We start from the raw sequence: 27089 nt of genomic DNA, 5'->3' as shown, positions 1-27089 counted from the left end.
GCCTACTTCGTGCAACTGTGTTTTCCATTGCTACTTACGGATCGAGTCTATGACCAAGAATGATAGGAAAAGAGTAGATGCTTTTGAGATGTGGTGGTACAGGATGCTTCTACAAGTGACATGGAAAGAATAGGAGAACAAATTCCTGGATCTTCGACAAGATTGGTACAAGTCTAACCATCAGAAACGGCATAATGGAGAGAAAGCTGAAGTACTTTGGCCATATTGCCAGGAAACATGGAGGTGTAGAAAAATAAATTTTGCAAGGGGCTATGGAAGGACGTCCACCAACATCTTGGACAAATGACGTGAAGCTGGTATCTAACCAAAGAATGCAAGGTGCAACGCACTTGGTATCAGATCGAGTGAGATGGCGTACTCTTGTGAAGACCCCAGCAGCGCTACACAGCGCCACCTGACACAGAGATAGGGAATGTATGTCATAATGAGCCTCATTAAACAGCGCCGCCACTTTTTTCAATGGAATTTTACTCTGTAATTTACCGAAAAATACCAGGTTCCTACAATTATGACTATTATTGATTAAAGGGATAAATTTTAGTGACAGTTAGGTTTGATACGTTTTCCATTTGTAGTATCATTACAATTTAACATTTTCTGCGGTGCGTGCGGAAAAACATCCCCAAAGACATTTCAACGCTTGAGTGCTTGTGCATTAAACGTACACAGTAGGTAGTGTCGACTGTATCTCTTACACAGGTAGTCAGAAAAACTCTCGTGGATTAAACTGGATATATTTGCGTATTCACAACAAAGATGTTCGCAGTAAAAACGAATGTACTTATGATTGTTACGATCATCATGATCATGAGTTTCGGCATTTTTGGAGGTAAGTGTTTAATGTTTTCTTGTCCTACAAAGTTTTAAGCTCGTTACATAAAAAAAAATGGTGGGTATGTTCCCCCGGAATTTTGAGGAAGTAGGTCTTTGGGAGCTGACAGCGTACCGGTAAAAGAGGGTCTTTTGGAGCTGCGAACAAGTAAAATGTGGACTTTTGGAGCTGCAAACAGTCAAAATCAAGGGTCTTTCTTCTGTTCTTGGCTTTCTGGTTGAAAATCGCCTGAAAAAAAACCCCAGAAATATGAGGACCCATATCAAAAAATGAGACCTTTTCGGATAACTTCCCGATAGTCACCGGGTAGACACCGGCAAATTTCACATGCAAATTAGATAGGTAGCGGGTGACTACCCGATAATTTTTTGGGAAACAATAGTGGATACCTTTCAGGTAATAAGTACCGGATGACTACCCGATGACTGTTTTGGGAAACTAGCGGGTAACCACCCGATGACTTTTTTGGGGAACTAGCGGATAACTACCCGATAACTTTTCGGGGACCTAGCGGATAACGTTTGGTGACGATATACCTGGTGACCTCTTTGGAGACTTCCTGTTGACCTTTTGGGGAATGCAGAAATACAAATTCATGAGTATGCACAAATTTATTAGGCAATTTAGCTTATTATTTGAATTGTAGATTTTGGAGAAATATAACTCTGCAGTTTATGGCAGTTGAGCTTGTGCTATCTTGCTTTAAGAAACTTGAAAGTGTACAATGTAATTTTAAATATTCCTGATTTAATTTAATTGGTTCACACCTTTATAAGGTGCATACCATTCAATTAATGTACAACCAAATTGTTATGATATCAGCATATACATGTATTACAGTACCTAAATGTAATCACATCACTGACACAGCATAATGATTTTCATATCAAATATTATAATTTATTTACAACAAATAGCTTAACATAAAGCTGATCAGTTAATTGACACATTAGCTGATGATTAGTAATTTAATTGACATTAATTTACTGTCAAAATCATGATTTACTAGAAAAGATATAAACTAAAACATTCAAATGTGTCATATATTAGGTACATAGTGTATAAAGACTGCATCAATATACAAATCATTTCATACAAATTTTCCTACCTGTATTGTCATATGAAATCAAGCATTCAATGCTTTGTAATTGCTACAGCATGTTCCAGATTAATTAGTAAACATCTTGTAATGTTCTACATGTAAATCCATACATTTTGGACCACAAATAACTTGAATATTCTGCACAAATATATTCCAACTGCCAACAGCTAGCTACTCCATTATTTGAATTCATTCAGTGACCTTTGACCATATACCCACCCACGCATTCTTAAGATGCTTAATGCTATTTTCAAGGTCAAATTAAAAGCGGATAACCACCGGGTAACTCCTGCAAAGAATATAAGTTTCTGGGAACCTTCTGGGTAACTCATTTGAAATATTTGAGTTTTTGGGAGACTTCCGGATGTCTACCCGAAAACTTTTGGATAACTTCATTAGGTATCCGGAAGGTATCCGCTAGCGGGCACTTTCGGATAACTCTGGAAAAGGTACCCGAAAGGTTTCTGATGACCACCGAATGGTCATCGGGTGGTCACCGGGAAACTTTTCTTTTTGCTATGGGGAATGAGCAATTTTGGGATTTTTTAGAGCTGAAATTGTCAAAATCAAGGGTCTTTTGGAGCTCCATTTTGGTCAAATAAAGGGACTCTCTCCGTCGCAGCTGCGAAATCCAAAAGGGGGGTCTTTCCGGGGAACATACCCATCATTTGTGTTAAGTGCCACCACCGGGCGTTAAAGCAGAGGCTATTACGTTGCATCTTCTGGTGTTCTGATCCACTCTGAACGCTGGTCACAGCTCAAAAAGTCGATCGATACATGTTGAAATCAGCATAATTCAGAAATACACCTTTTTGCTTTGAAATTAATTTTCTCGGTTAAATATAAAGCAATAATTCTTTTTTTTCAGTAATGTCAGTTAAAAACATAGTGCTTGGATATGTAAAACATTTAAAAAAAAATCCTGGTGTTAAAATTAGGCATGAAATTATGACCATAATATAATCCATACAAGATCCCGTCCAACAATTTTTCTTAAATTTTGTGCCAATTAGATTTCATCAATATACATCGAATATCTGAAATAAAAAAAGAGGGGTCCGCTTTACGCCTAATAGCCTATTTATTGGTCTCGCTATGAGTTTTAAAATATTGGACTCGACTACGTCTCGTCCAATATTTTAAAACTCATAGCGAGACCAATAAATATGGGCTAAAATCGATCCAATTTTATATCAAACTTGGCCACAAGAAACACACTGGCCCAAGCTTAATATAAGTTACACTCAGAATGGGTTCAAAGGTCATGGTAGGGGTTATTAGGGGTCATTTTGTGAAAATCTTAAAAATGCTAACTGCTCCATTGCACATTATGACCACCAAACGTGGCCAGAAGAACCGCTGGCCCAAGCTTTAAATACGTTGTACCACAGATTGGGGTCAAAGTTCATGTAAGGCTTAATAGGTGTCATTTTGTGAAATATTTGCCTGAAATTTCATGAAGCAGCTATCATTAGAGACAGCAATTTGACATATATCTTGTGCATGTAGACGCCTAGTCTGTCTGGTGTTTTGATAACAAAAATATAAAACATAGACAATAGTTCTGCTGTCTGTATTTCAAAACTTGTTAGAATTCGTCAGGATTCGTCTACTCGGCTATTCCAACTGCAATCCATACACCCTTCATGCAAGACATGACTTGAATCTTCCACACAGGGAGTGTATATTACAAATGGAGTCACCCATTCAGGTAGGCCCATTTGAAATTCACACTCCCTGTGTGGGAGATTAAGGTAATGTCTTCCGGAGGGGGTGTATGAATTTCAACTGGACCAGCCCATTTTGTGTTTATACCAGTATTTAGATCACATGAAATAATGCCTACCCATGATGCATTTATGAAAATCAATACATACACACTATAGGCTATGTGGTAAATGCTATATTGTTTTCACTGAAAATCAATAATACACACTATATACCGGTAGTTCCTAGTGATGGTGCAATAATGGTACCACAATTTGGTGCACTACCTTCCATTCTTCATCGGCAGGGGCATCGGGCGGCCGGGCGCCATTTTCTCATAAGAACACCACCGCACCTTGTTTGTAAAAAACAGACAGAATCTTGTTCTGCTTCTTCTAGGGTTAATGCCCTTTTATTAATCTCCTTGAGTTCTGGGTCATTTGATTGTTCCAAAACCAGCTTGTCATGACTTAATGAGTCTTTAATAGTTTCCCAATTGCTCATGTTCAGAAGTTGCATCATCTTTAGGGATATTTTTATGCCCCAAAGAAGGAAGCTTTTCTTCTTTCTCATTCAACTTTGACACAAATGTGTCTTCCAAATTGTAGCCTAAGTCCTCATTCGCTTCTAAGGCAGCCCTTGTACTCATTGCCCATTTGACTGCACATGCAGGAAATATCTTATCTTTCTGAGTATCATCTTCCTGCAAAGAGGGCTTATCTGTGACAATTGGGTCTGGAAAAACCTTTCCCCCTGCTAAATCATTTCCTAACAACATGGAAACTCATTTCACTGGCAATTCCTGCCTAACCTCTGATTTAACCAGAAACCAAGTCACATATCAAGTCAATTTTATGGAGAGGTAGGCCTACATTGAGTATTTCCATTCCAATACCCTGGATTAATACATAACTGCTGAACTATCATCATTAGGCCTAAAGGGCAAGGTTTCTTCCAGGATCACAGACGTATCTCGCACGATCTTTATGGGCTGTGGACTACTCTTATCATCAAGGGATACCAATCCATCTAACACAAAAGATTCAAATTCTTCAAACCCCGTCTTCGTTACTTTTTACTTGGAAATTCTTGTTTCTTGATTTGACTGGCTCCTTGTTTGACTCAAGTAATACTGCACATTGTAGGTTATGTTGGATTTTAAGTCGGTCCCACTTTTTGATTTACTGTTTGAGCTCCCTGAGGTCCCTTTACTATGCTAATCTTTTCATGTCATTTTATAATGTTAAAAAGTGCAATATTAAGATAAATGTTTTTCCTGTGACTTTTATATGCAATTTTCTTAAATAATGTAATTCAAATTGTATATTTTTGTGTGTTTCTTATCAGGTGCAATTTTTTGCTTAAATATTTAATTCTGATTGTTTTTATATGCGTATTTTTATATTGTAATTTATTGTATGTAATTTGGCCCACGGGCCCCGAATTTGCAATAAAATAATATCAATCAATCAATCAATCAATCAATCAATCAATCAATCAATCAACCTTTACCATATGCACTTTGCTGTGAAGTAGACTGATTTTTTACTTCTTGGGTACCACCCTGATTTGTTTTAGGTTGGTTAGGCATGTTTCCAAAACTTCTGTTATGACTGAATTTGCTTGAATTCAACTTATGGGTTAAACCATAGTCATCTGCGATTGTTGCTGCCTCATGAAGTGTTTTAATTTTACTAGTACTCTCATGAGTTTTAATGTCAGCATGGACACATATTTTGAACTCTTCTATGAGAACTAATTAATAAGTTGTCCAAAATCATCTTGGATTTCCTTGGAGCCGAGCCACCTCTCTAGCAAACTCTTGATTTTGATATCAGAGGTTTACAGATGACAATTTTTTTATCAGCATTTATAAAGATTAATTTTTATACCAAATTTATTTCTAAGTCATAAAGGACGTAAGTCCAGTACGCGAGTTGAAGTCACCAATTAAAAGCACTTTATAATAAAGAGTATTATTATTTTCAAGTTCAATTCATACTATGCCGATTTTGATGCACATTTTCCAATCATTTTAAGTTTCGACCCTGCGTAACTTCGTTTTCAATAAATATACTAATTCCATGGTAACCAAAACAATTACCGTATTTTGATTTCCTTTGTTTGAAGTAATACTGAAATACATAAATGATAGAATCTGGGTCGAGATCATTGTATTTAGTTTTTGATAAACAAACTATGCCAAAGTTATTGTTATTAACGTAATCTTATATGGTATTTAAATACGAATTGCTATGAAATCCACAAACAAGCTAGGTTAAGTGAATTCTTAGATGGAGCACAAGATAAGATACAGACTTGACATTTATATAGTATGGAATATTTCTTGACGAAGTGGCAGGAGCAATCTGATAGGGGTATGCATAAACTGCACGGGTTAAATATTTATTGCGGTGTGTCGGGAGATGGTGTCAAATAATTTTTGATTGAAAATGTGCTTTCCATGAGTTTACATTATGGTGCTCATAATGTAGTGCATTTGCCTAAAATGGCGGATTTTAGCTCCTCCCACATTTCCAAACTGGTACAAGTGCATTTCAGTTCTGATCAACACTTATTGGTATTTAGGTTCAGAACATATCACCTCAAACTAATTAGTTTGATAATATCATAACAATGTTCCGAAATTTTACCTCCCACAAAACTCAAATTCAGTCTCCTTAAGGGTAGACTCGGTATTGTTGGTAGAAGCAGCCAAAATATCGATTTTCATTATCTAAATCAATATATTATTGAAAAATAACACTTTGATGTTTTGCAAAAGTTCATTCTGCAAATCATATACTTTGAAAACTTGCTTGATTTATTGTTGTTAGTGAATTATGTACGTTTTACAAAAGTGTTGTTGTTTCAGCCTCTTTTAAACATAACTCAAGAACCATAGGACCAACAAAAGTAAATCTGTGATATTTGAATTCTTCTACAAACTCGCTCTGAAATATTCAATGAAAATTTTGCCAAAGCTCACTACCATTCGCAAGATGATGTGAACTACCAAATCACAACAGCTAGTCATAATTTTTAAAAGGGACAGCTAGTCATAATAGAGAAGAAGCATAATGAAATTCAGTCTCCTTAAAAGAGGTTCGCTAGTCATAATAAAAAAATTTAGCATTAAAATGCCAAAAAAACACCCAAAAAACAAAAAACACAAAAAAAACACACAAAAACAAAACAAAACAAAAAACCCACGTGCATTTATCAAGGTAAGTCCATTGTGCGAGCAAAACAGCAGAGGGCCAGTATGAAATTAGTTAACTTGGTTACAAATCAGATCTATATTTCATCTTATTTATATAAATAGCGAAATATTCTATGTTTGCGGGTTTTTATGTTTGTATGTTAGTATGAAGATCGAAAGGCTCCGTCAGTTTCGATCCCAATGTCGCAAAATTCACACGGGAGATTAATGAATATACGGGGAATGCAGTCAAAAATTTGCCTCAAAATCAGTAAAAAAGTGAGTTTTTCGGGCAAATATATAGCGGCTGTTCGCACTGCGACAAAACCCAAAATTACAAAAAAAATCTTTTTTGCGGCAATATTTTGCAAAATTTATTGATTTTGCCCCTCTTGAAATTCACTGCCCCTCCCCCGAAAAAAAGTCCTGGTGCCGCCATTGCTGATATCCCTTGAGAATCCCGAGGCTAATAGTCTCTCTTTTTTCGGATCGAGCCATGGGTACCGAGCCAGAATTCAAGTACCCCTAGTAGGTTTCGCTGCATTTATTGATAACAATTTTAACCAATTACCTTATCCAAAGGGGAGGATAGGGCTGACCATCAAAGTCGAAAATTAGGGGGCTGGTGAGGCCCGGGGGGGGGGGTAAATCGAAAAATTTTGGTGGGTACGCTCCCCCGGAATTTTGAGGTGGTAGGTCGTTGGGAGCTGACGGCGTACCGATAAGAGGGGGTCTTTTGGAGCTGCGAACAAGTAAAATGGGGACTTTTGGAGCTGCGAACAGTCCAAATCAAGGGTCTTTTTTTGGCTTTCTGGTTGAAAATCGCCTGAAAAAACCGTTCAGAGCTGAAATTATCAAAATCAAGGGTCTTTCGGAGCTCTATTTTGGTCAAATATAGGGGTCTTTCGGAGCTACGAAATCCAAAAATGGGGTCTTTCCGGGGAAGCATATGGTCATTTGTGTTGAGTGCCCCCCGGTGAGGCCCACCGTAACGTTTTACACTAGAATTCACTTGAAATTTTCAAAATTAAAAATTAACCCATGCATTGGCACCAGAACCTAATCTTGGTGGCCATGAGCATAGATGATAGATTTCTACAGTAAAAAGGTTTCTACAATAAAATTCATGATTTTCATTTTGCTCTAAATTACTCTAAATAAAGCACGTTTGTTTGATGGCATGTAGAATTGTATTCATTTTAAAGAAAAGTTGAACACGGATGGCGCTATTTATCTTAAATGTTGTTTGCATAATAAACAAGGGGTATACACTTGTATAATGGTATTCAAACATCATAAAATTCAGTAACATAATAGCAAGGACATTTTCAAACTACTATTTATCATGACATGAAAGGATTAACTCATATTATTGGGCTAAATTAAATTTAATTAAATTCTAGAAAATATAGTTTTGTAACATGTCCTAAATTTTTAGCTAATTTAGATGTTTGGAAATATTCGCACTTTGATGTTTTAGTGTATGTTATAGGTAATAGGACATTGCCTTGTTAACGTCACTGTGTGAAAAATAACCGGCCAATATTTAAAGTACTCTTCTGCAGTTCTAGAAAATATTGTTTTGTAACATGTGGTAACATGTCCTAAATATTTAGCTAATTTAGGTGTTTGGAAATATTCGCACTTTGGTGTTTTAGGACGGATATGTAAACGACAACACCAAAAATATGAAGAAATTATTTCCAAACCGTGTTACGGTCCACAGTCATTATGTTTCTCATTTTCAAGAATGCTGGGTAACAATATGCACACTATTGTCTCATGTCGTGAACAAAGTATTGTTACCTTGCATTTGCTTTATAATCGTTCACCCAACTGAAAATATAATACCAGCTCATTGCTCATTGCACAGGTAAAACAGAAACATATGTAGTGTGGATTTAGCCAGAGAAGATCTGATGTAACATAGTTGAGCTGATTTCAATGAGTGTTATCTTGGTTTAATAGCTTTTAATGAGGTTTAAGTCCTGCAAAGGTCGTGGTGAATTCTACTGTAGACATGACTGCATCATGTTGTGTTTTGATTACAGAAACAATATCCAAAACGAACTCGGAGACAAAACTCATTGCAGACCTTCTCGCTGGTTATCACCCAAGTGTTGTCCCTTCTGACAATGGACCGGTTGAAGTAGGGATGGGATTCGGCATGGGCTACTTCGATTTCATTGTAAGTAGCAGTATGCACAAAAAGTATCCGTACAAAGGCCATATCTTAGGCACTAGCTATAAAATAACATAAAGCAGTCAATAGATGAACAATATTCTGCGTATTTTGATACCTTTTATTCGGCACAATGCGACTTTATTTCTCCAACTTATACAATTTAACTATGAACACAGCGTATGAATGTTGACAGGCTGAACGAGCCGTTAAAAAGCCGGCAGGAATCGCCCTGAAGAAGAAAATATATCCAAATATTTGCTTACTTTTTCTCGCTTTTGTATTCAACTTGGTATATTGCATTACTAGGGGGAATCGCGCTTGTTTTAAGTGTAGGCCTACGGGTACTGTTTGTAAGCAGTAATCTTATATCAGTAATTCAAATACATTACCGGTTTCGTATTTCTTAGCAATACGTTCAGTTCGGGAAGCGTTGCTATGAAATTGTGATCCGAGGTCAAAGGTCAGGTCAAATATAAAGTTGCTCCAATTAATCTGATACTCGGGGGAAATGATTCCTGACACTTTGAGAGTATGAAACCGCAAAGGTCATCAGAGGTCAAAGGTCAGATCAAATTTAAAGTTGCTTCGATCGAGCTGTAACTTGCAGAAAATGATCCCTGACACTTGGGAAGTATGTAACCGCAAAGGTCATTTGAGGTCAAAGGTCATACCAAATTTAAAGTTGCTCCGATTGGGCTGCAACTCGGGAACAATGATCCCTGACAAATGGGGAATATGAAACCGCAAAGCTCATTCAAGGTAAAAGGTCAGAAAAGATCAAATGAGGTCAAATATTTAAATAGGCCCGATTTGGCTTAAATGTGATGTAAATTATCCTTGGTTTGAGACGGCATGAGTAGTCAACCCGAGTTTACCCAAGGTTAAAGGTCAAATGAGGTCAATCAGAAGCCACCGCCTGATATTCGTGGCTCGTGAGCCACAGTAGTTCTAGATCTTCTTCCATTTCTTTCGTCAAACCATCTTTTAAAAATGCTACTAGTGCCAGACGCTTACGCCAATCTCAACTAAACGTGGCCACAAGAAGACTGACCCAAGCTCCATCTAAGTTATACACAGTTAGGGGTGAAAGGTCATGTAGGGGTTATTAGAGGTCATTATGTGAAAATCTTTAAAATGCTACCAGTGTCAGGCTGATCAAAGTTGAATTTAGTTATACACAGATAAGGTTCAAAGGTCATATAGGGGTCAATAAGGATAATTTTATGAAAAATGCTGCTCTTCCTTTAAATTATATGCTATGACCATCAAATTTGGCCAGAAGAACCACTGGCCCAAATTGTACAGGTTGGAGGTCAAAGGTCAAATGAGGTCACATGTTAAAATTTGCCCAACTTGGCTTAAACTTGGTTTAAAGCATCCTTGACATGAGGGGAACATGAAGAGGTCACCTGAGGTCAAAGGTCAAATGTTAAAACGGGCCCGATTGGGCTTAAACTTGGTGCAAATCATCCTTGATATAAGCCAACCTGAGGTTATCCAAGGTCAAAGGTCAAAAGAGGTCACATGGTAAACTTGACCCAATTGGGCTTAAACAAAGCATCATTTATATGAAGGAAACATGAAAGGCAACCTGAGGTTACCCGAGGTCAACGGTCATATGAAATCAAATGTTAAAATGGGCCCGATTGGACTTAAACTTTGTGCAAATTATCTTTGATCTGAGGGACCATGAAAAAATGGTCAAAAGTCAAATGAGGTCAATCAGAAGCCGCCGCCTGATATTTGTGGCTCTTGAGCCACAGTAGCTCTAGTTTCCTTCTATATCTGTGAAACACTAACATTTTCACCACACTGAACTTTTTCACGACCCACATTACAATTACAGAGCCTATATCATTAAAACCGCAGTTCCAGAGCTCTGCAGGGTCTATGATACAACAGTCCAGGCTGTCTTGATTTTGTTTGTTTATTTATTTGTTTGTTTGTTTGTATGTTTAACCAGTCGGTCCGGAGTATGCCCCCTCCCGTAGAGAATTGTGAAAAGTTATGCCAATAAGCCTGAAAATGCACCCAAAGTCTATCCCCACCTCTCCACTATGACCCCCCTGCACTGTACAATCCCGGGGTGTACAATAGACCACATTTTCACAACAGCAGATTATCTGTAGGCTGTTTGTACTCCAGGTGTGTACAATTACTTGTTTAGCTAATAGCCTCAATGGCAGTTGGAGATTGGATTAAGAATTTCCTTTCTCTTGACCAAGAGGCTGACAGTAAAATGCACTTGATTTTATTGGAAGTGGCTTTTTTCCTTTGACCTTTATCTTCACATTAAATTGTTTCTCTCTTTTCTTTCCATATAGGTCAGCAAACCTAGCATGCTTTAGTTTTTTTAGTATGGGTTTTAAGAGCATTTAGTTTTTGAGCCTGGTTCCATTAGGACTCAAGTATATCTCCGCACGGACCAACCATTTTAAGGTGGTACTACACCCCCTGATAAATTTTGTGACTAATTTTGCATTTTTCTCAAAAAATAACTACACACTGGTAACAAAAGTTATGTATATTATAGGGACAAGGAATCCAATTACTTCACTGAAATTTTAGTGATTCAAGACAAGTGGTTCATTATATATATTAAGAAATGATGGACATTCTAGCGGTACCTCTTTTTTTATCATACGTACTGCTTGTCTTGAGTCACTAAAATTCCAGTGTAGTGACTGGATTCCTTGCCCCTATTATATACATAACTTTTGTTACCAGTGTATTATTAGTTTTTGAGAAAAATAGTCACAAATTTATCAAGGGGTGTAGTACCACCTTAATCAAGCAAGCAAGATACTAAATTGCTGCTTTAGTTCAATTTCTTTTAAAAATGCTGTTTGCAATATTGTTTTGTTGTTGTTGTTGTTGTTGTTATTATTGTTGTTGTTTCTTAATTTATAGTTTCTTTTGTTTTATGATCAATAAAACAAATCAAATATGACACTGAAAACTTACACTCCCTTTTAAATCATGGATAAGTGAGCTTATGATTTAACCATTTTCATGTCTATTTTGTCAAGTATAATATCAAAAATGACTCTTTTAAAATATGTATGGTAAATTAATAGCACTGTATATGTGAAAATACTCCCCATTCCAGAAAAATACAGCACTAATGTTTTGGTATTAAAAATATTATCAAGTTCTGCCAAATGAAACATAGCTCAATCCTAATCATTCAGTTCACATTTACCATGTTTACAAGAAACATTTTAAACACTTAAAAGTGTTCTTTTTGCATGAATACTGGAAAGCGACAACATTTTATGTTATACGTAAGTTTTAAAGAATTTGACATGATGCAGTCATGTCTACAGTAGAATTCAATTCGACCTTTGCAGGACTTAAACCCCATTAAAAGCTATTAAACCAAGATAACACTCATTGAAAACAGCTCAACTGATTAAATCATATCTTCTCTGGTTAAATACACACATCATATGTTTCTGCTTTTACACGTACAATGGAGCAATGCGCTGGGATTATAGTTTCAGTTGGGTGAACGATTATAAAGCGAGCGCTAGAGAACAATTGTGTGTGGTCTTTGTTTACGAAATGAGACAATACGTGCTTATTGTTAACCAGCGTTCTTGAAAATGAGAAACATGGTGGTTTGCAGACTTAACACGGTTTGGAAATAATTTCTTCATATTTTTGGTGTTATCTGTCGTTTACATATCCTTCCTAAAACACCACAAAGTACGCATATTTCCAAACATCTAAATTAGCTAAAAATTTAGGACATGTTACAAAACTATATTGTCTAGAATTTTAGAAGAGTACTTTTAATATTGGCCGCTTATTTTTCACACAGCGACGTTCACTAGGCAATGTACTATTACCTATAACATTAACTAAAACACCAAAGTGCGAATATTTCCAAACATCTAAATTAGCTAAAAATTTAGGACATGTTACAAAACTATATTTTCTAGAACTTTAGAAGAGTACTTTTAATATTGGCCGGATATTTTTCACACAGCGACGTTAACTAGGCATATCCCCATACTTTTAACGTAGGCTATTTGTAGAGGTCACGCGTCAATGGGAAAGAGCACTGTGTATTATGTATAGGAAAACGGACAGTAACTGCAGTATGATTTTCCAAATATAGCGGGTCACCTTCCTTTAACAGTACGTTTTACTTAAGCCAACGAACCGTTGAAATCTTACAAAGATGACGAGCTCGTTTTTCTTTTTACAGTAGAATCTTTCAGAACTTGGGTGCACAAAGTTCACATCCAGCACCAAACAATATGTTTTAAGCAGTGTACGAATTGGTCGTTACATGTTACCTTGTGTGCAATCACCAGTATATGAATTTAACAAACAACAATAGTGTTTTGCAACAATTGAAAAATTCAATCAATTTTATTATCACCATACAAATTATACGTTAAACTTGTTCATAAACTTGAACACATTGATGGTACAATATACAACCTGACAAGGGCCGCGTGAACTTTGCAATATACTAGTTTTTAAAACGCTTCATATGAATCTGAATTCATTGTTGATCTTTAATTTTGTGGAAAAAATACAGTAATTCCTATATTTTACAGTTTCATTTCTCTGCGACCCAATATAAATTGACAAGACAAGACAAGACAAGACAAGAACAACAAAAATAATAAAGGTCTGAATTTGAAACATTTTACTCTCTTTGAATAGATTCATCAGGTTTGTTCAGATGAGTAAATAGACATTTTGGATTTTAGTTTGACAAAACCAAGTGAATATTTGGTACTCACTACAATATTTCGTCCTACTCATCGGAGTGTAGTGCGTACCAAATATTCACTTGGTTTTGTCAAACTAAAATCCATAATGTCTATTTTAACTTTCTGTCTTTTCCTTTTTTACATTTTACACAACGTTTCTCACATTCCATATAGGCCTAGTAACCAGGGGCGTAGCAAGAGCATCAGGGGCCCATGGACCAGGATCAGTACGGGCCCTTTAGCCTACCTTATGGGGCCCTGGGCCAGGCTAAAATTTGGAGGCCCGAACTCACGTGCCGAGGAAGGCATGTGCATTTAAGTCAGTGGCCAAGTTTTGGTTTAACTAAAGGGGGACTAAGGGGGGAGGGACTAACATATTTTGTTCAATTCAATTTTTTGAATGCGCGCGATTTTACAATTTTGCCCTATTTTGACCATAAAAAATGCTGTTATTGGGGTTAAAAGAAACATGCATAGGGCAAGTTTGGGGCCCCAAAATTGCCCTGGACCCGGGCCCATCTGTCCCAATGGTATAAAAATCCGGCCCTGCTCTCCATTATCAGCCCTTATTTAATTTTCGCTTTTGTGCTCGGGGCCCTTGAGCCCTCGGGGCCCATGGACTTCGTCCACCCTGTCCTCCCGCTTGCTACGCGCCTGATAGTAACGTTCAGTTATGTATGTCCTAACCGACTAGTATATATTCCGTTTTGAAATTCACGTAAATTTGTCCTGTCAAACTTTGTCCTTTCAAAATTGGTAGGACCTTTTGTTTCTACAGATTGAAAAGTGTGTGTCATACTGTTATTGTTATTTCTAGTAGTTCTAGTAGTGCAATGGCAAGGTACGCACATTTTGATGAAGGTAAATCTGAATAGCGTGCCACAAATCTTTTGAAGCGTAATATTTTGTGACTACCATTCTTATCCTATAATGAATAACCTTCAATTGAAGACCAGAGCGCAAGAAGACCGTAAGTCCACTTAGCCCCTCAACATGTATAAACTCAAGTTGCGTATAGTTTCGTATAGTTTGGTAATGTTTTATACATGTTCAGGGGCCAAAACAAATCTTGCACAACCTTTCATGATGTTTTCACCCTGGAACATGTATGAAACATTATAAAACCCTGAGAAACTATACGTAACTTTATATAGTGTATACATGTTGAGGGGCCATGTGGACTTACGATCTTCTTGCGCTCAGGTCTTCAATTATGTATCACAATGTGCAGAGTCATACAAAACAAGAACTACAGAGGCATATTCATAATTCCATGCCAAATTGCCGTGACTGAAAAACAATCTTCCAAACTCAAAATGGTTGGTTTAATTCTCCTATTCTGAAGCAGATCATAATAATTATTTGTTTTCTGTGTAACACAAGACATATCGGGGTCAGTTCTTTAATTTCTCAATATGGTAAAATGCTCTAAATTTGTCTAAACAATGTCGCTACCGGTACTAACATTTTTTTATTTTGAACAGGCATGAAAACGCCGACCGACGCAGACAGAAACATAAAAGACGATTTGAATTATGTAGAAAAAAGAAATAAAATAATTTCAATATATTGCGTGTGAAATACAGGTGTTTAATAGAAGTAAATGATAAATGATTGGAATATGTATCGTTGGTGTCAGGAAATTATATCAATTGTTCCCATCATCACAATATGGCCGACATAATCAAAATAAAGTTGTGAATGTGATTCTTGATGTTCGAGCAGTGCATGCCGGGAAGCAGAGAACAACCTTTGCCAAAACTCTGGACACCATGTGTCCTCCATGCATCAAGAGTAGTAACAGAGAGTAGACATCATTCAGATGGCACTCTATTCACGTGGTTTCTTTTCAAACGCAAAAAGATTACAAATTTTGATGGTTTGCAAGTGAAGAGTGTCGACAATATCGATTGATTACATGACTGTTTATATGAATAATTTATAAATTGTAAACAATATGTAAATTGTTGACATGGAATGATTTATATACTGGGATTTATGTATACATTATTTTTTCAAAGGTTTCCATGACTAGGCCTACTTGATTCATGAGAAGACGCATGAATAATCTCATAATGATCAAATGACCCATGAATTCTGTATAGCTAAGAATTACGTTCATTACACATGTTACAGGTAGACTTATGACTATTAAAGTTAGTTATGATGATAACAATAGGAACAGACTTCGTCTTCCATTTTTTTGCAGTCATTAAAGTTTCAAAAGTCATAATCATACATTTTGGCCAAGGATTATAGACTTCAACAAACATGGAAACATATGAATTAATTTATATAGTTTACCAAATTAATTCATATAAAATAGGTAGCTAATTAAATTATTGTAAATAATTTCAATAGTGCACTTTGAAAATAAAAATTTGCAGCCCATGCAGTTTTTCATTGTTTATTTCTAGCCCGGCAAAATTCATGTATATTAAAGATAGAAAAGGGAGTCGCAAATGGCAATTTGCCAATTTATGGCTAATTAAACCATATAATTTTGGGCCACTTCGTTTTCTTATTTTCCTAGAAAAATACTGGCATTTTTGATATTTCACATTTACGTTAGAGGGAGGGGAGGGATTCAGCCTCCTAGCGAAAGGACTTTTGTTTATAGGACTTCGTCGAACTTCCAGGTTGTTTCCTAAGGGACAAGGCTATTAAAGGAGATGTTAAAAGGGCCCCATATTGCTCCTTGTCCATAGGCCCCCGAGACTCTTGTTTCTGGATGGTAACATAAGCACCACAAATGTGTGGGGGCCAAAAATAACACTGAATAAGGCTAAAATAGATATGTGACAAATATTCTTTTGAACAAAAATAAATAAATAAATTTAAAAGTAATACTAGTATTTGCTCATCTTTCTAGCATTTTACCAGTCATTCCAGAGTCAGAATCTTCCATATCTGAGAAGTCAGATTCTATGTAGACAGTGTCATCTAATGTGCATCAACATCTTCCTCTTCTTCCTCTGTGACATCTATATACTAAGAGTTCCTCTAGGCGTGAATGAAGAACAGCTCTTTCTGTCCAAACTAGTTCTATGACCTCTTCTGTTATGGTTGCATTATCCAGCCATGCTTTATCGAAGGAGGGACTTCAGGAATGTTCGGTTCGGACCCTTATGTTGAAGAAGATGGTGGGTGAAGGTGACACAATCACAAGGAAGTCAAAAGCAGACCTGGCAAAGTTTCCACATTGCAAAAGGTCACTCATTCCGCATGTCAAACGTGCAAATTTATAGTTTTTATAACCATTTTGGGCGCCATTTTGAAAATACATTGACACTTGGGACTTTTTTTTCTTGATATCAACTTTAGTTTATGCTGAGCTCTTTAATTAAGCTAAAAAAGTTAGTTTGGTTCAGAAATTGTGTTCATATATGGTAATTTATAGTGGTTACCTGCATTTGGCGGCCATTATGGACGCCATCTTGGAAAAAAATTTTGGCGCCCGTTTATAATTTTGGAAACATCGTGATTATGTTTTGGGGTCATCTCAGGAACCTAAAAAAATTGGTTTGGTTGGGTTCGGGGTGCTTCTAGCTCCCCCAGTATTATACTATCGGGAAGTGCATGGTCACACAAATTTACGCATAAGTGGTACATCATGTCTGTGAGCTCAATTGACATAGGTCAGTCCTTCCCGGCATAGGTGCCATTTTGTTTCCTACATAATATTGAGGGCTTAGAGCCAGAAGTAGCTATGTCCACAATTACATGTTACTCATTTCATCAAAAAAAGGGACGATTAATTCTGCGCTCTATAATAGAATGTGACTTATGTCCGACTTTAGATTGATTTTGCTTGAACACAGCACAAAATAAATAAGTGATAATTATACTTGGAATTTGAAATACATACTAGAAGGTCTGTTTTGATATGGATACTATTATTATTTTCAAGTGTGTTGTTTTAAATTTTATTCTTTTTTTTTCTTCAAAAATAGGACGAGACAAAAGAGTTAGCCATTGCCAACGGATTTCTGTTTCGAGTAAGTGATTTCTTCTTTATTATTATCCCTCAAAACCGGTTTAACCCCAGAGACCTCAGAGATTCCTGCTTTGTGGACGCAACGTCTGAGGATATGTGCTTTTGAGCTCATTGCACAATGGTTGGTGTGTATGCAGGTGCTCGGGATCATTTCGGCTGATGGAGTTCGTGTCAACACTGGAATATGCTCTGAGGGGAGCGGAACGGTTGGGGTCCCCTAAAACCCACCAGAGTCTGGTCCTAAGTCCAGAGACCTCAGAGAATTGTTTGATGCCTACCCAAGACAATGAGATATGCAGCTCAACATGCTCAAGAAATACTTCCCGAGACACCTTCAAAGAGGCATTATAATGGAGTGTTCATCTGTATTAGGGTGAAATAAGGCTCCAAAGGTGACTGCGCTGGTGCTCTACCAATGAACTACTTCCCGTGTAATAGCTATTTACAGTTAATTTGTCATGACCAAGTGAAAAACTTACGTTTTTCTGCTGACAGTTTCGCCAGAAACCTTCTGGCTTTCTCAAAGAATTGATGATTTTATTGATCTTTCTGCTTGGAGCCGGAACCTTGACCGGATGTGTTGATTTTCCCGGAAGTAATATTCCTGTCTCCATCGGTGGTCGTGAGTAGAGGATCAAAGATGTGACTCAGAAAGAACATGCCCTCGTCTCTGTTCATGGTCTTGTCCCCTCTCTTGCGAATCCAGATCGCTTCCTTTACCCATCTTGCTCTGCGATTTTCTTCTCTGTCGATGATTGATGAACTGTCCCAGTCTATGATATGGTTTTCCCTTGACACATGATCAGTAATTGCGGACTTATTTATTTCTGTAAGAGATTTCGTTCTTTTGGAGCGTGTGTATTTAAGCTGGTCCGCTTTTTATGCTTACCGTTTGTGCTCACTCATGCGGACGGCAAATTGTCTTTTGGTCTCACCGATGTATGTTTGGGGGCAACTTTTGCACGGGATCTCATAAACACAATTGGCAGTTCTTTCTTTTTCTTGTTTGTCCTTGGGGTGAACAGGAGCTCAGTGCAACTTTCAAAATCCGACTTGAGGCCGCTCAAGCGCCCATAACTCAACCAAATGATATCGTAGAGCTACAAAAGAGGTATCAAAATGCGCAGGAGAAAGCTCCGCTTTATAAACATTAAATAAGTTTTTGCTATATATTTCACTTCCCGATATATCTGACCAACTATAATCGTTTCGATACTTTCTGGGTTGAGTTTACTTTGGTTGTAGTGAGGAAGAAGCTCATTAATTCCATGATGTCCTCGACTTCAAGCAATGTTCCATTTTTAAGATCTTGGTCGCGAGAAATGCGATCTCTAATTATTTCAAGCGTTTGGTTTACCGGGGTGTTGGTGAACAATGATACTACGTCATATGACACAAAAATTTCGTCTTCTTCCAAAATCACTTGACCTAAATCTTGAGCCAAATGTTGGGAATTGTTGACATGGTGGATGGAAGTGCCAACAATTATGGCCAGTATATCTGCCAATCCACGAGAGGTGTTGTAATCTATGCTACCAGTATAATCAACAATTACCTTGAGGGGATTGTCTGGTTTGTGAACCTTGGGGTGGCATACAGACGGGGGGTGTCACTTCTTCCGATGGTCTAAGCAGATTATATTGAGCTTGAGTAATTTTGGCTTCACCACGTAACTTGCTCAGAATTGTTATAAGTTGTTTCTTGTATTTGGCAATATAATCGGTAGCTAGCTTTTCATATGTTTTTAAATCAGAAAGCAAAACATTGATTTTCTCATCATAATCGACACTGTCCATGACCACTGTGGCCTTTCCCTTGTCTGCCGGAAGGATTATGATTGTTTTGTTTCTCTCTTTTTTGTGATGTTAGATTTTGGTGGTTTTGAACCCTTTATCGCGCCAGTAACTTCGGCTCGTAAAACTGTGGCTTCCGAATTCGGCAACTTTTGACATACCTGCTCAGTCGCGACTACCAAATCCACAATTGGAAGTTCCGAAGGGGCGATGGCAAAATTAAGGCTTTTAGCCAAAAGCGATGTTTCAGGTTTTTTAAGCTTATATTTAGCGATGTTTACTACCCACCTCTTTAATTGCGTGCCGCTGAGATCTATGTCTGGTTCATTATTTGGTTTTTGGTTCTCTCGGAGGGCATCCAATTTTCTTGACATGTCGAACTTTTTACCTGAAGATACCCCCTAATTTTGCAAAATTTTCGACAAGCCTGAGTACCCGCGGATACACGGGAAACCCCAAAACCCCAAATCTACGTCGGTCAGACCAGTTAAGTAGAATATGATTGTTTGTAGCCTTAAAGACGCATATGAAAGTGACACACAATTTCTCATTTCTACAGTTTTGGTTCGATCATCGCTTGCAATGGAGTGCAGACGATTACAATGGTACACAAGTAATAACCATTGACCGAAATACCATATGGGTTCCGCATATTCAAGTAGAGAATAGGTAAGATAAACACCTGGCAAAATATTTCAAATAGAGTCAAAGGACGGTGCAAATCACAATGCGTCTTAAGTCGTGTTCACACAGTCGAATATAAGTGAGTTATTACCGTTAATAAGCCACTTATAACCGGTATTAGTGACTTATTACCGGTATTAAGCGACTTAAATCTGACTGTGTGAACACGGCTTTAGAGCATCATAGTTAAATGCTAGTAGTTTATGTAGCCTAAATTAATAGTTTATGTATTAAAGCCATATTATAACATTTCTATAAAAATAGATTAGTATTTATTTTCCATAAAATGTTAGATATGTCCCCTTTTAATTTTGAGCCGAACAAGTGAGGTATAGCATAGAAAATTGGAATTTACTACTAGCGCCCATCCTCGGGGTGTGTGTATGTGTATCCCGCACGCCGTGTACGTACTGTGCATACGTGTTCGACTAATATTTCCATCGTAATAATAAAACGCCGGTTCCATCGTTTTATTCAAAATCTCGGATTTTGACAAAACTACAGCACCTAAAGTCTTGATTTTTGCAGAGTATCTTTATTGACTAAAGTACATTACAATCGTGTAAAAACCAGAATTTAAAATTTTTTGAGGGCGTTCTCCTCAGTAAATGTTATAATATGGCTTTAAGGTGGTACTACACTCCTTGGTAAATTTGTGACTATTTTTGCATTTTTCTCAAAAACTAATAAAACACGGGTAACAAAAGTTATGTATATTATAGGGGCAAGGAATCCAGTTACTACGCTGGAATTTCAGTGACTCAAGACAAGTAGTTATTGATTTATTGATCAAATATTGGTTTTCCCTCATTTTTGACTGTAACTCCACAACTGTTGTCTGTGCTGAAATAAAATTTTCAGTGCAGTAGTTGTAGTCCTTGCCCCTATAATATACATATCTTACTAGTCACCAATGCGCTATAATTTTTGAGAAAAATGCAAAAATAGGCACAAATTTCGCCAGGGGGTGTAGAACCACCTCAGAGGATGTTTAAAGACATTCCCACAACCCAATGGGGTTTCTGACCTTGTATGTCTGGCTTTTGTACACATGTAGTACAGTTGAGCATACTTTGCATTGGAATTGTGTGCAAATATCTGGTGTTTTCATCCTATTATTTAACATTCAAAACATCGAGACTTAGGAATAAAATTAATGCAGTGGGACAATATGAATGTTTCCTGTAAGAAAATCAAATATCATTCCTAAGTCTCAACTATTAGCTCGTTGGCTGCAGTTTTAAAATTACCATTTTGTGTGTGTGGCAATGGGGACTTTGCCTTTAAAATTAGGTTATATTGATCAAATTTCCCAATCATAGTGCATTGTAGGAATGCCTTTAAGCCTCCTCTGACCACCTTAAGCTTTCCAATTGCTTGATTCATATGATGCTATTCGGTAACCTTTCTAATAGTGAGTGAATACAGTCTGTACAAAATAGTAAAAGGTTCTCATCATAGTAAGCATAATAAGTTAAAGCGAGTCCAAATTTAAACTGGACTTCCGTGAAATGTCTACAACTGTTACAACATGTATTATTTAATAGGAAATATCGTCGTTAGCAGACATGGAAAAGGGAAGCAAGTAAGCTTTGTGAAAGTTTATTATCATAGTTTGGTTTATCAGTCACGTGTTTTCCCGCTTTATTTTATTACAGTGTAACGGTTAAGGAACCGACCGATGGCCAACTAAGGGTCTTGAGTTCAGGCCGAGTAAGTTTCAACCAACCATTACATATAGAATTCATTTGCGACATGGACCTCACGTACTTCCCATACGACAAACAATCCTGCAATATCGAATTCGGTTCTTTTCTTTACACCACGGAATTCGTTAATCTAACTGCATCCTCATATCCCTTTGTGATACCCAATGCATCCTTAGTTAAATCAGCAAAAGACTTTCAGGTGACCACATTTACTGTCAAAAGGAACGAGCCTTATAGCCAATTTGTAGCCCCCTACGGGTTCGCAGATGTGACTTACACTATTGGTCTGAAGCGCCAGTCCAATGCATATACCGCTAAGCTTATTATACCATCGGTTCTCAGCAGTTTCTTAATTTTGGCTACATTCTTAATCCCAGCTGCTTCAAAGGAAAAGATTACACTATGCGGTATCCTGTTCCTATGTCTCCTGCTTCTGATAGCATTACTGCATACCACCGTGCCGGGTACTGGCGAGACGATTCTTGGGCAACTCCTGGCATTTTCTCTATTCGTGGATTTCTTTGCGACTATTATGGCGGTTGTGTCGTATAATATCAAGGTCAATGGTATTTGGAGCCGGAAGGATAGTGATATCATGTTGAAAGATATTAAGACGAATAGTGACAGTCAGAGTGACAGTGGAGACAAGACATTGGTAACACCACCAAGCATGCCAAGTGTAAGTAGAATTTGCAGTCTTTGGAGTTAGCGCCTTTAGGAACCAAACTCTTCCCATACAGAATGTTACCTTATGGTGCCAATATTTTTCCCAGAAAAATACTTTTCGAAGAAAAAATATTGAGCCCATAAACAGACTTTTCCAGGAACGAATATTTATCCCAGAAAAAATATTTATCCCAGAAATTTCCCAGTTTTTGTATTTATTACAGAAAAACAATTATGCTAGAAAAACTATTTCTCCAATAAACTGATTTTTACCAGTTCAAGTTTTTTACTTATCCCAGAAAAAAACAAATCCCAGAAAATCATTTTCCCTAGTTCTTTATCCCAAAAATATTTTCCCTGAAAAAAAGCCAAGAAAAATATATCTATCCCAGAAAAAATGTTTATCCCTGAAAAAACATTTATCCTAGTAAAAAGTAATTTCCCCCATTTTTTTCTCGGAAAAATAATGGCCCTCGTGGGACACCGTAGTTACCAAATGTTACTTTTACTACAATTTAGGGATGACCAATGAACCATCAACGTGATTAGAACACTCCCATACACATGCAGGGAGCTCAACTGTGCACTGCTTGCACAGATATTTCTAAATTGAGCTCATTCTTTTATTTTTCAATATTTATCTGTAATCTTTCAATATTTATCTGTAATCTTTTCGAATTATGAATTTTGAAAGTTTTCCATTCTGACCGGTCATTGGAACGAAATAAAATGAAGTCCAAAAATAGCAATTGGGAGCAAAATTGGCATAAGCATATACTTACCTTTATATATTTCTTTATTTTAACATATATGCAAACATGAAACAAGCATATTGTGAAAGTATCAAAGGGTTTCTTATGAAATGGCACTTTACTAGTCAATGGCATAAATTATTTTTTCAAAACGAGGCATTGAAATCATGCATTTAGAGAACATTTGCCAAAAATCACCCAAGATGGCCGATATGGCACAAAATCTAAATTGCACAAAGTCCAGGTGAACTTTTTTTTTCACAACCAAAAATGTCAATGTTACTGGGTTTAATATGACCAATTAGTAGGTGTATGCAAACAAAATCTTAAGTGCCATTGAAGCTCATTGACTCATTCACAACAATAGATGTTATCCACTTCACTCATACATGTGTGACTTCTAACAAAAGGCGCTGGTTCTCATAGTATTCCTCATTCAAACCATGACCTTGGAGTTACCTGCATGACTTTCGCGGGCTATTTTGAAACAGTTATGGCAGGCGGTGATGGAAGCGATATCGCCAATTTTGAGGTCACCATTGGATTAACACATAATCATGAAATCTTCACAAACAATTCTAAATTTGTTATGTGGTGTCAAAGCAAAATTATCTTACTCTAAAACCGTCGGGGTTCTACAAAGTACCCCACTGCGAGTATGTTAATTTTTCATTTGTAATTGCTAACCGTGTATTTTGAATGGGGCTGTCAGCCCTGTATCTTCGCCAGCCTCGTACGTCACGTGTTGCGCTTCCTACGCCGCCTGAGTTATAGTTGCACATTCAGGTACTTCTTTTGAAAGTCCTAAACAAGGTATAGCCAGCAGCAAGGTGTAGATGGTATAGGCCTAAATATATGAAAACGTTTAGGGTTGAGATCAGGTGAAAAATACATCGAATGAGCACGAAACTTCACATTTATGTTCAGAAAGGTGTCTTCTTAACATGATTCGAAAGGAGTATGAAAATTCCAAAGGGAAGCTGGTGATTTAATTTGTAACTCGAGATCTACTTGTTCAATTTACAGAGGGTATGATAGAGGTATTACTGGCAACTCTGCCAAAATACAGCTCATTAGGCCAAAGTTTTCACCTGATCTTATTGATCTGAATATTTTGTACCATTCTTGAACAGTGCCGAACTCAGCCACTGGCTATTAAGCGCACTGTGGCGATGGACCAATTTTGGCTCGCACTTACAGGAAAACGAAATAAGTTATGTTGCTGTAATTTGCAAGATAGTTACAAATTATACTTGGCATTGACTTCCCCAATTTTTACAGAAAAATATTGAAAAATAAAAGAATGAGCTCAATTTAGAAATATCTGTGCAAGCTGTGCACAGCTGAGCTCCCTGCATATATATGCGCATGTCTATGGGAGTGTTCTAATCAAGTTGATGGTTCATTGGCCATCCCTACCTTAAGTTGTGGAGTATAAGACTTTTGTTGGTGACGTCACCATGGTGTATCTGAATTTTTATCATGGAATACCAGACGACCCCATGAATCGAGTCGCCAAGAATGAAAATCAACATTTTGATAATTGTTTATTTTCTTTGTCCTTTTTTCAGCGCAAACTGGCCTGGTTACGCTACATTGATGCTATTAGTTTCATTGTTTTCTCCATTGTGTTCGTCATTGGAGTCTCAGTAATTATGACTCAGCGAGAATGAGACAATGTGGAATATTACTGATTGTATCAACATACAGCAACAAAAGATGTAAATTTAAATCAATGTCCTGTGTTTATGCTTAAAACCAATGATATGCAATGAAACCTAATGTTGCGCTTTGCTTTGAATATCGTTTTGCGAATATTTTTAATTAAACGCGATCACAAAGAATTCAAAAGCTGTAGCCTAAGTATTAGTGTAGTTATTATTAAAATTAGGCCTATGAATTTATTAGGGTTATATTATACTATTACTAAGCACTATATTGTATTGTATTTATTAATATTGTTATTATTTCAATATCAATTTAACTAGTGGAGCTTTCACAGTACATTTACGCCTTGTAAATAGAAAAAGTATGAACAGTTTACCATGTTTACTAACGTTGGTCCGATGTCAGCATTCCGACCGCCATATTAAGGTTTGTGCGACGACGTTGACCCAACCTCGGCGTAACGACCGCCATTTTAAGAGTGGCTGGCTACGTTGACTCGACGTTGGCATACCAACCATCATTTATAAGGTTGGTACAACAACGTTGGTCCAACCTGGGCGTACCTACCGTCACTTTAAGGTTTGCAAACTACGTTGACCCGACCATACCGATCATCATTTTAAGGTTGGCACAACAACGTTAGCCTAATATAACGTCGGCGTACTGATCGTCATTTTAAAGTTGGCTAGTTTAAGTTGGCTCGACGTTGGCATACCGACCATCATTGAAGGTTGGCTCAACAACGGAAGCATGCCAACTGTCGTTTTAAGGGTTGGTTGAATTTTTGTTGTTGGAAATTTCCCAGAAATGGGAGGAATTTGCCATGTTTACTGTGAATTTTTGCCTAGCACATTGATCATAGGTTCAAAATTGATGGTGCACACCAATGACCAAACTCTCTAGTTTTATATTTGAGCATGGTCACTTGTTTAAGGTCATAGGAAATTATGTAAATATCGATCTCCCCATCAATTGGCTATAATATGTTCAACACTCACAAGAAAGAATTATGATACTTATTTGGGACTTCGGAACACAACATATGCCTTAATATATTTCGTCTAGGCAGACAATTTGATGTGGAAACGATAATGTCTACATGCTATTTTGTCAATCAAAATTCACACAAAATTTTCCCACTTTTAAAACGAAATAGTAATGGTGGCAACGAGGAAAAACAAATTTGCGTGCATTCAGTACCTAATTCCTGTTCAAATCTTTCAGTGTAGTGGTGAGTTCTACTCATATATTTCATATCTACAGAATTCATGTTACGGAAATTTTGAGCATGAATTTCTTGATTACAAGCGTACCTTTTCAACTTCTCCCCACGAAATTGATTGGACACGTAAGAATCACAGTATCTGTTAGATATATTCCATTGTTTGATGTAAACGCATCCCAAAAAGAAAGTATCCAGTTTGATTTTGGTCCATAAATCAAAGACGGGGTCTTAAATCAAGACCTACCAAACGTATGTTACAGATGAATTTATTCCGCACAGTTTGATATCTTATTTGTCCAAATCGATGCAGAATTGATGACACAGTGATCTTTTAAATGCAATCATCCCGATTTTAAAAGTTGCAATAATCCCTATTGATGTGGTTTTCCTGCTTCTCAAGATTCTTCATAAATGTACACAGTAACAGAGAGCTGTTTGACTTCACTTCATGTGTTTTATTCAATACAAATACTCTTTTACTCCTTCTTCAATGTTTTACCCTTCACACTTCACAGTCAATATCTGGTTTGTCCTCCTGCTGCATCAATGGCTGCCAGACATCTGCGGCGCATGCTCTTGATCTATCGCTACCCATATTGAGTAGCAAGACCAAATCAATAGGAATTTACTGCAACTTTTAAAATTGAGGTGATTGCATTCAAAAAGTCATTGTGTCATCAATTCTGCATCGATTTGGACAAATGAGGTAACACACTGTGCGGAATAAATTCATCTGTAACATACTTATGGTAGGTCTTGATTTAAGACCCCATCTTTGATTTATGGACCAAAATCAAACTGGATACTTTCTTTTTG

At 37.1% G+C, this 27089-nt stretch overlaps 1 protein-coding gene across 1 annotated transcript; it reads left to right on the top strand.

Moving 5' to 3' along the window:
- Window positions 1–540: 540 nt before the first annotated feature.
- Window positions 541–27089, top strand: LOC140164321 (acetylcholine receptor subunit beta-like 1). The gene is made up of 6 exons (XM_072187597.1): window positions 541–850; window positions 8916–9052; window positions 17733–17777; window positions 20129–20238; window positions 21912–22641; window positions 24952–27089. The coding sequence occupies exons 1-6, from the start codon at window positions 778–780 to the stop codon at window positions 25051–25053; spliced, it is 1197 nt and encodes a 398-aa protein (XP_072043698.1). The 5' UTR covers window positions 541–777; the 3' UTR covers window positions 25054–27089.

Source organism: Amphiura filiformis, chromosome 11 (assembly GCF_039555335.1).
Source record: "Amphiura filiformis chromosome 11, Afil_fr2py, whole genome shotgun sequence".
NCBI classification, from domain to species: domain Eukaryota; kingdom Metazoa; phylum Echinodermata; class Ophiuroidea; order Amphilepidida; family Amphiuridae; genus Amphiura; species Amphiura filiformis.
This window is presented reverse-complemented; position numbering and strand designations above follow the sequence as displayed.

Bases quoted from the DNA above. Each gene is read 5' to 3' on its own strand.
- LOC140164321 (XM_072187597.1), top strand. From the start codon at position 778: ATGTTCGCAGTAAAAACGAATGTACTTATGATTGTTACGATCATCATG. The intron at 9,053-17,732 runs GTAAGTAGCAGT...CTTCAAAAATAG, and splicing joins TGGGCTACTTCGATTTCATT to GACGAGACAAAAGAGTTAGC. The intron at 20,239-21,911 runs GTAAGATAAACA...ATTTTATTACAG, and splicing joins CATATTCAAGTAGAGAATAG to TGTAACGGTTAAGGAACCGA.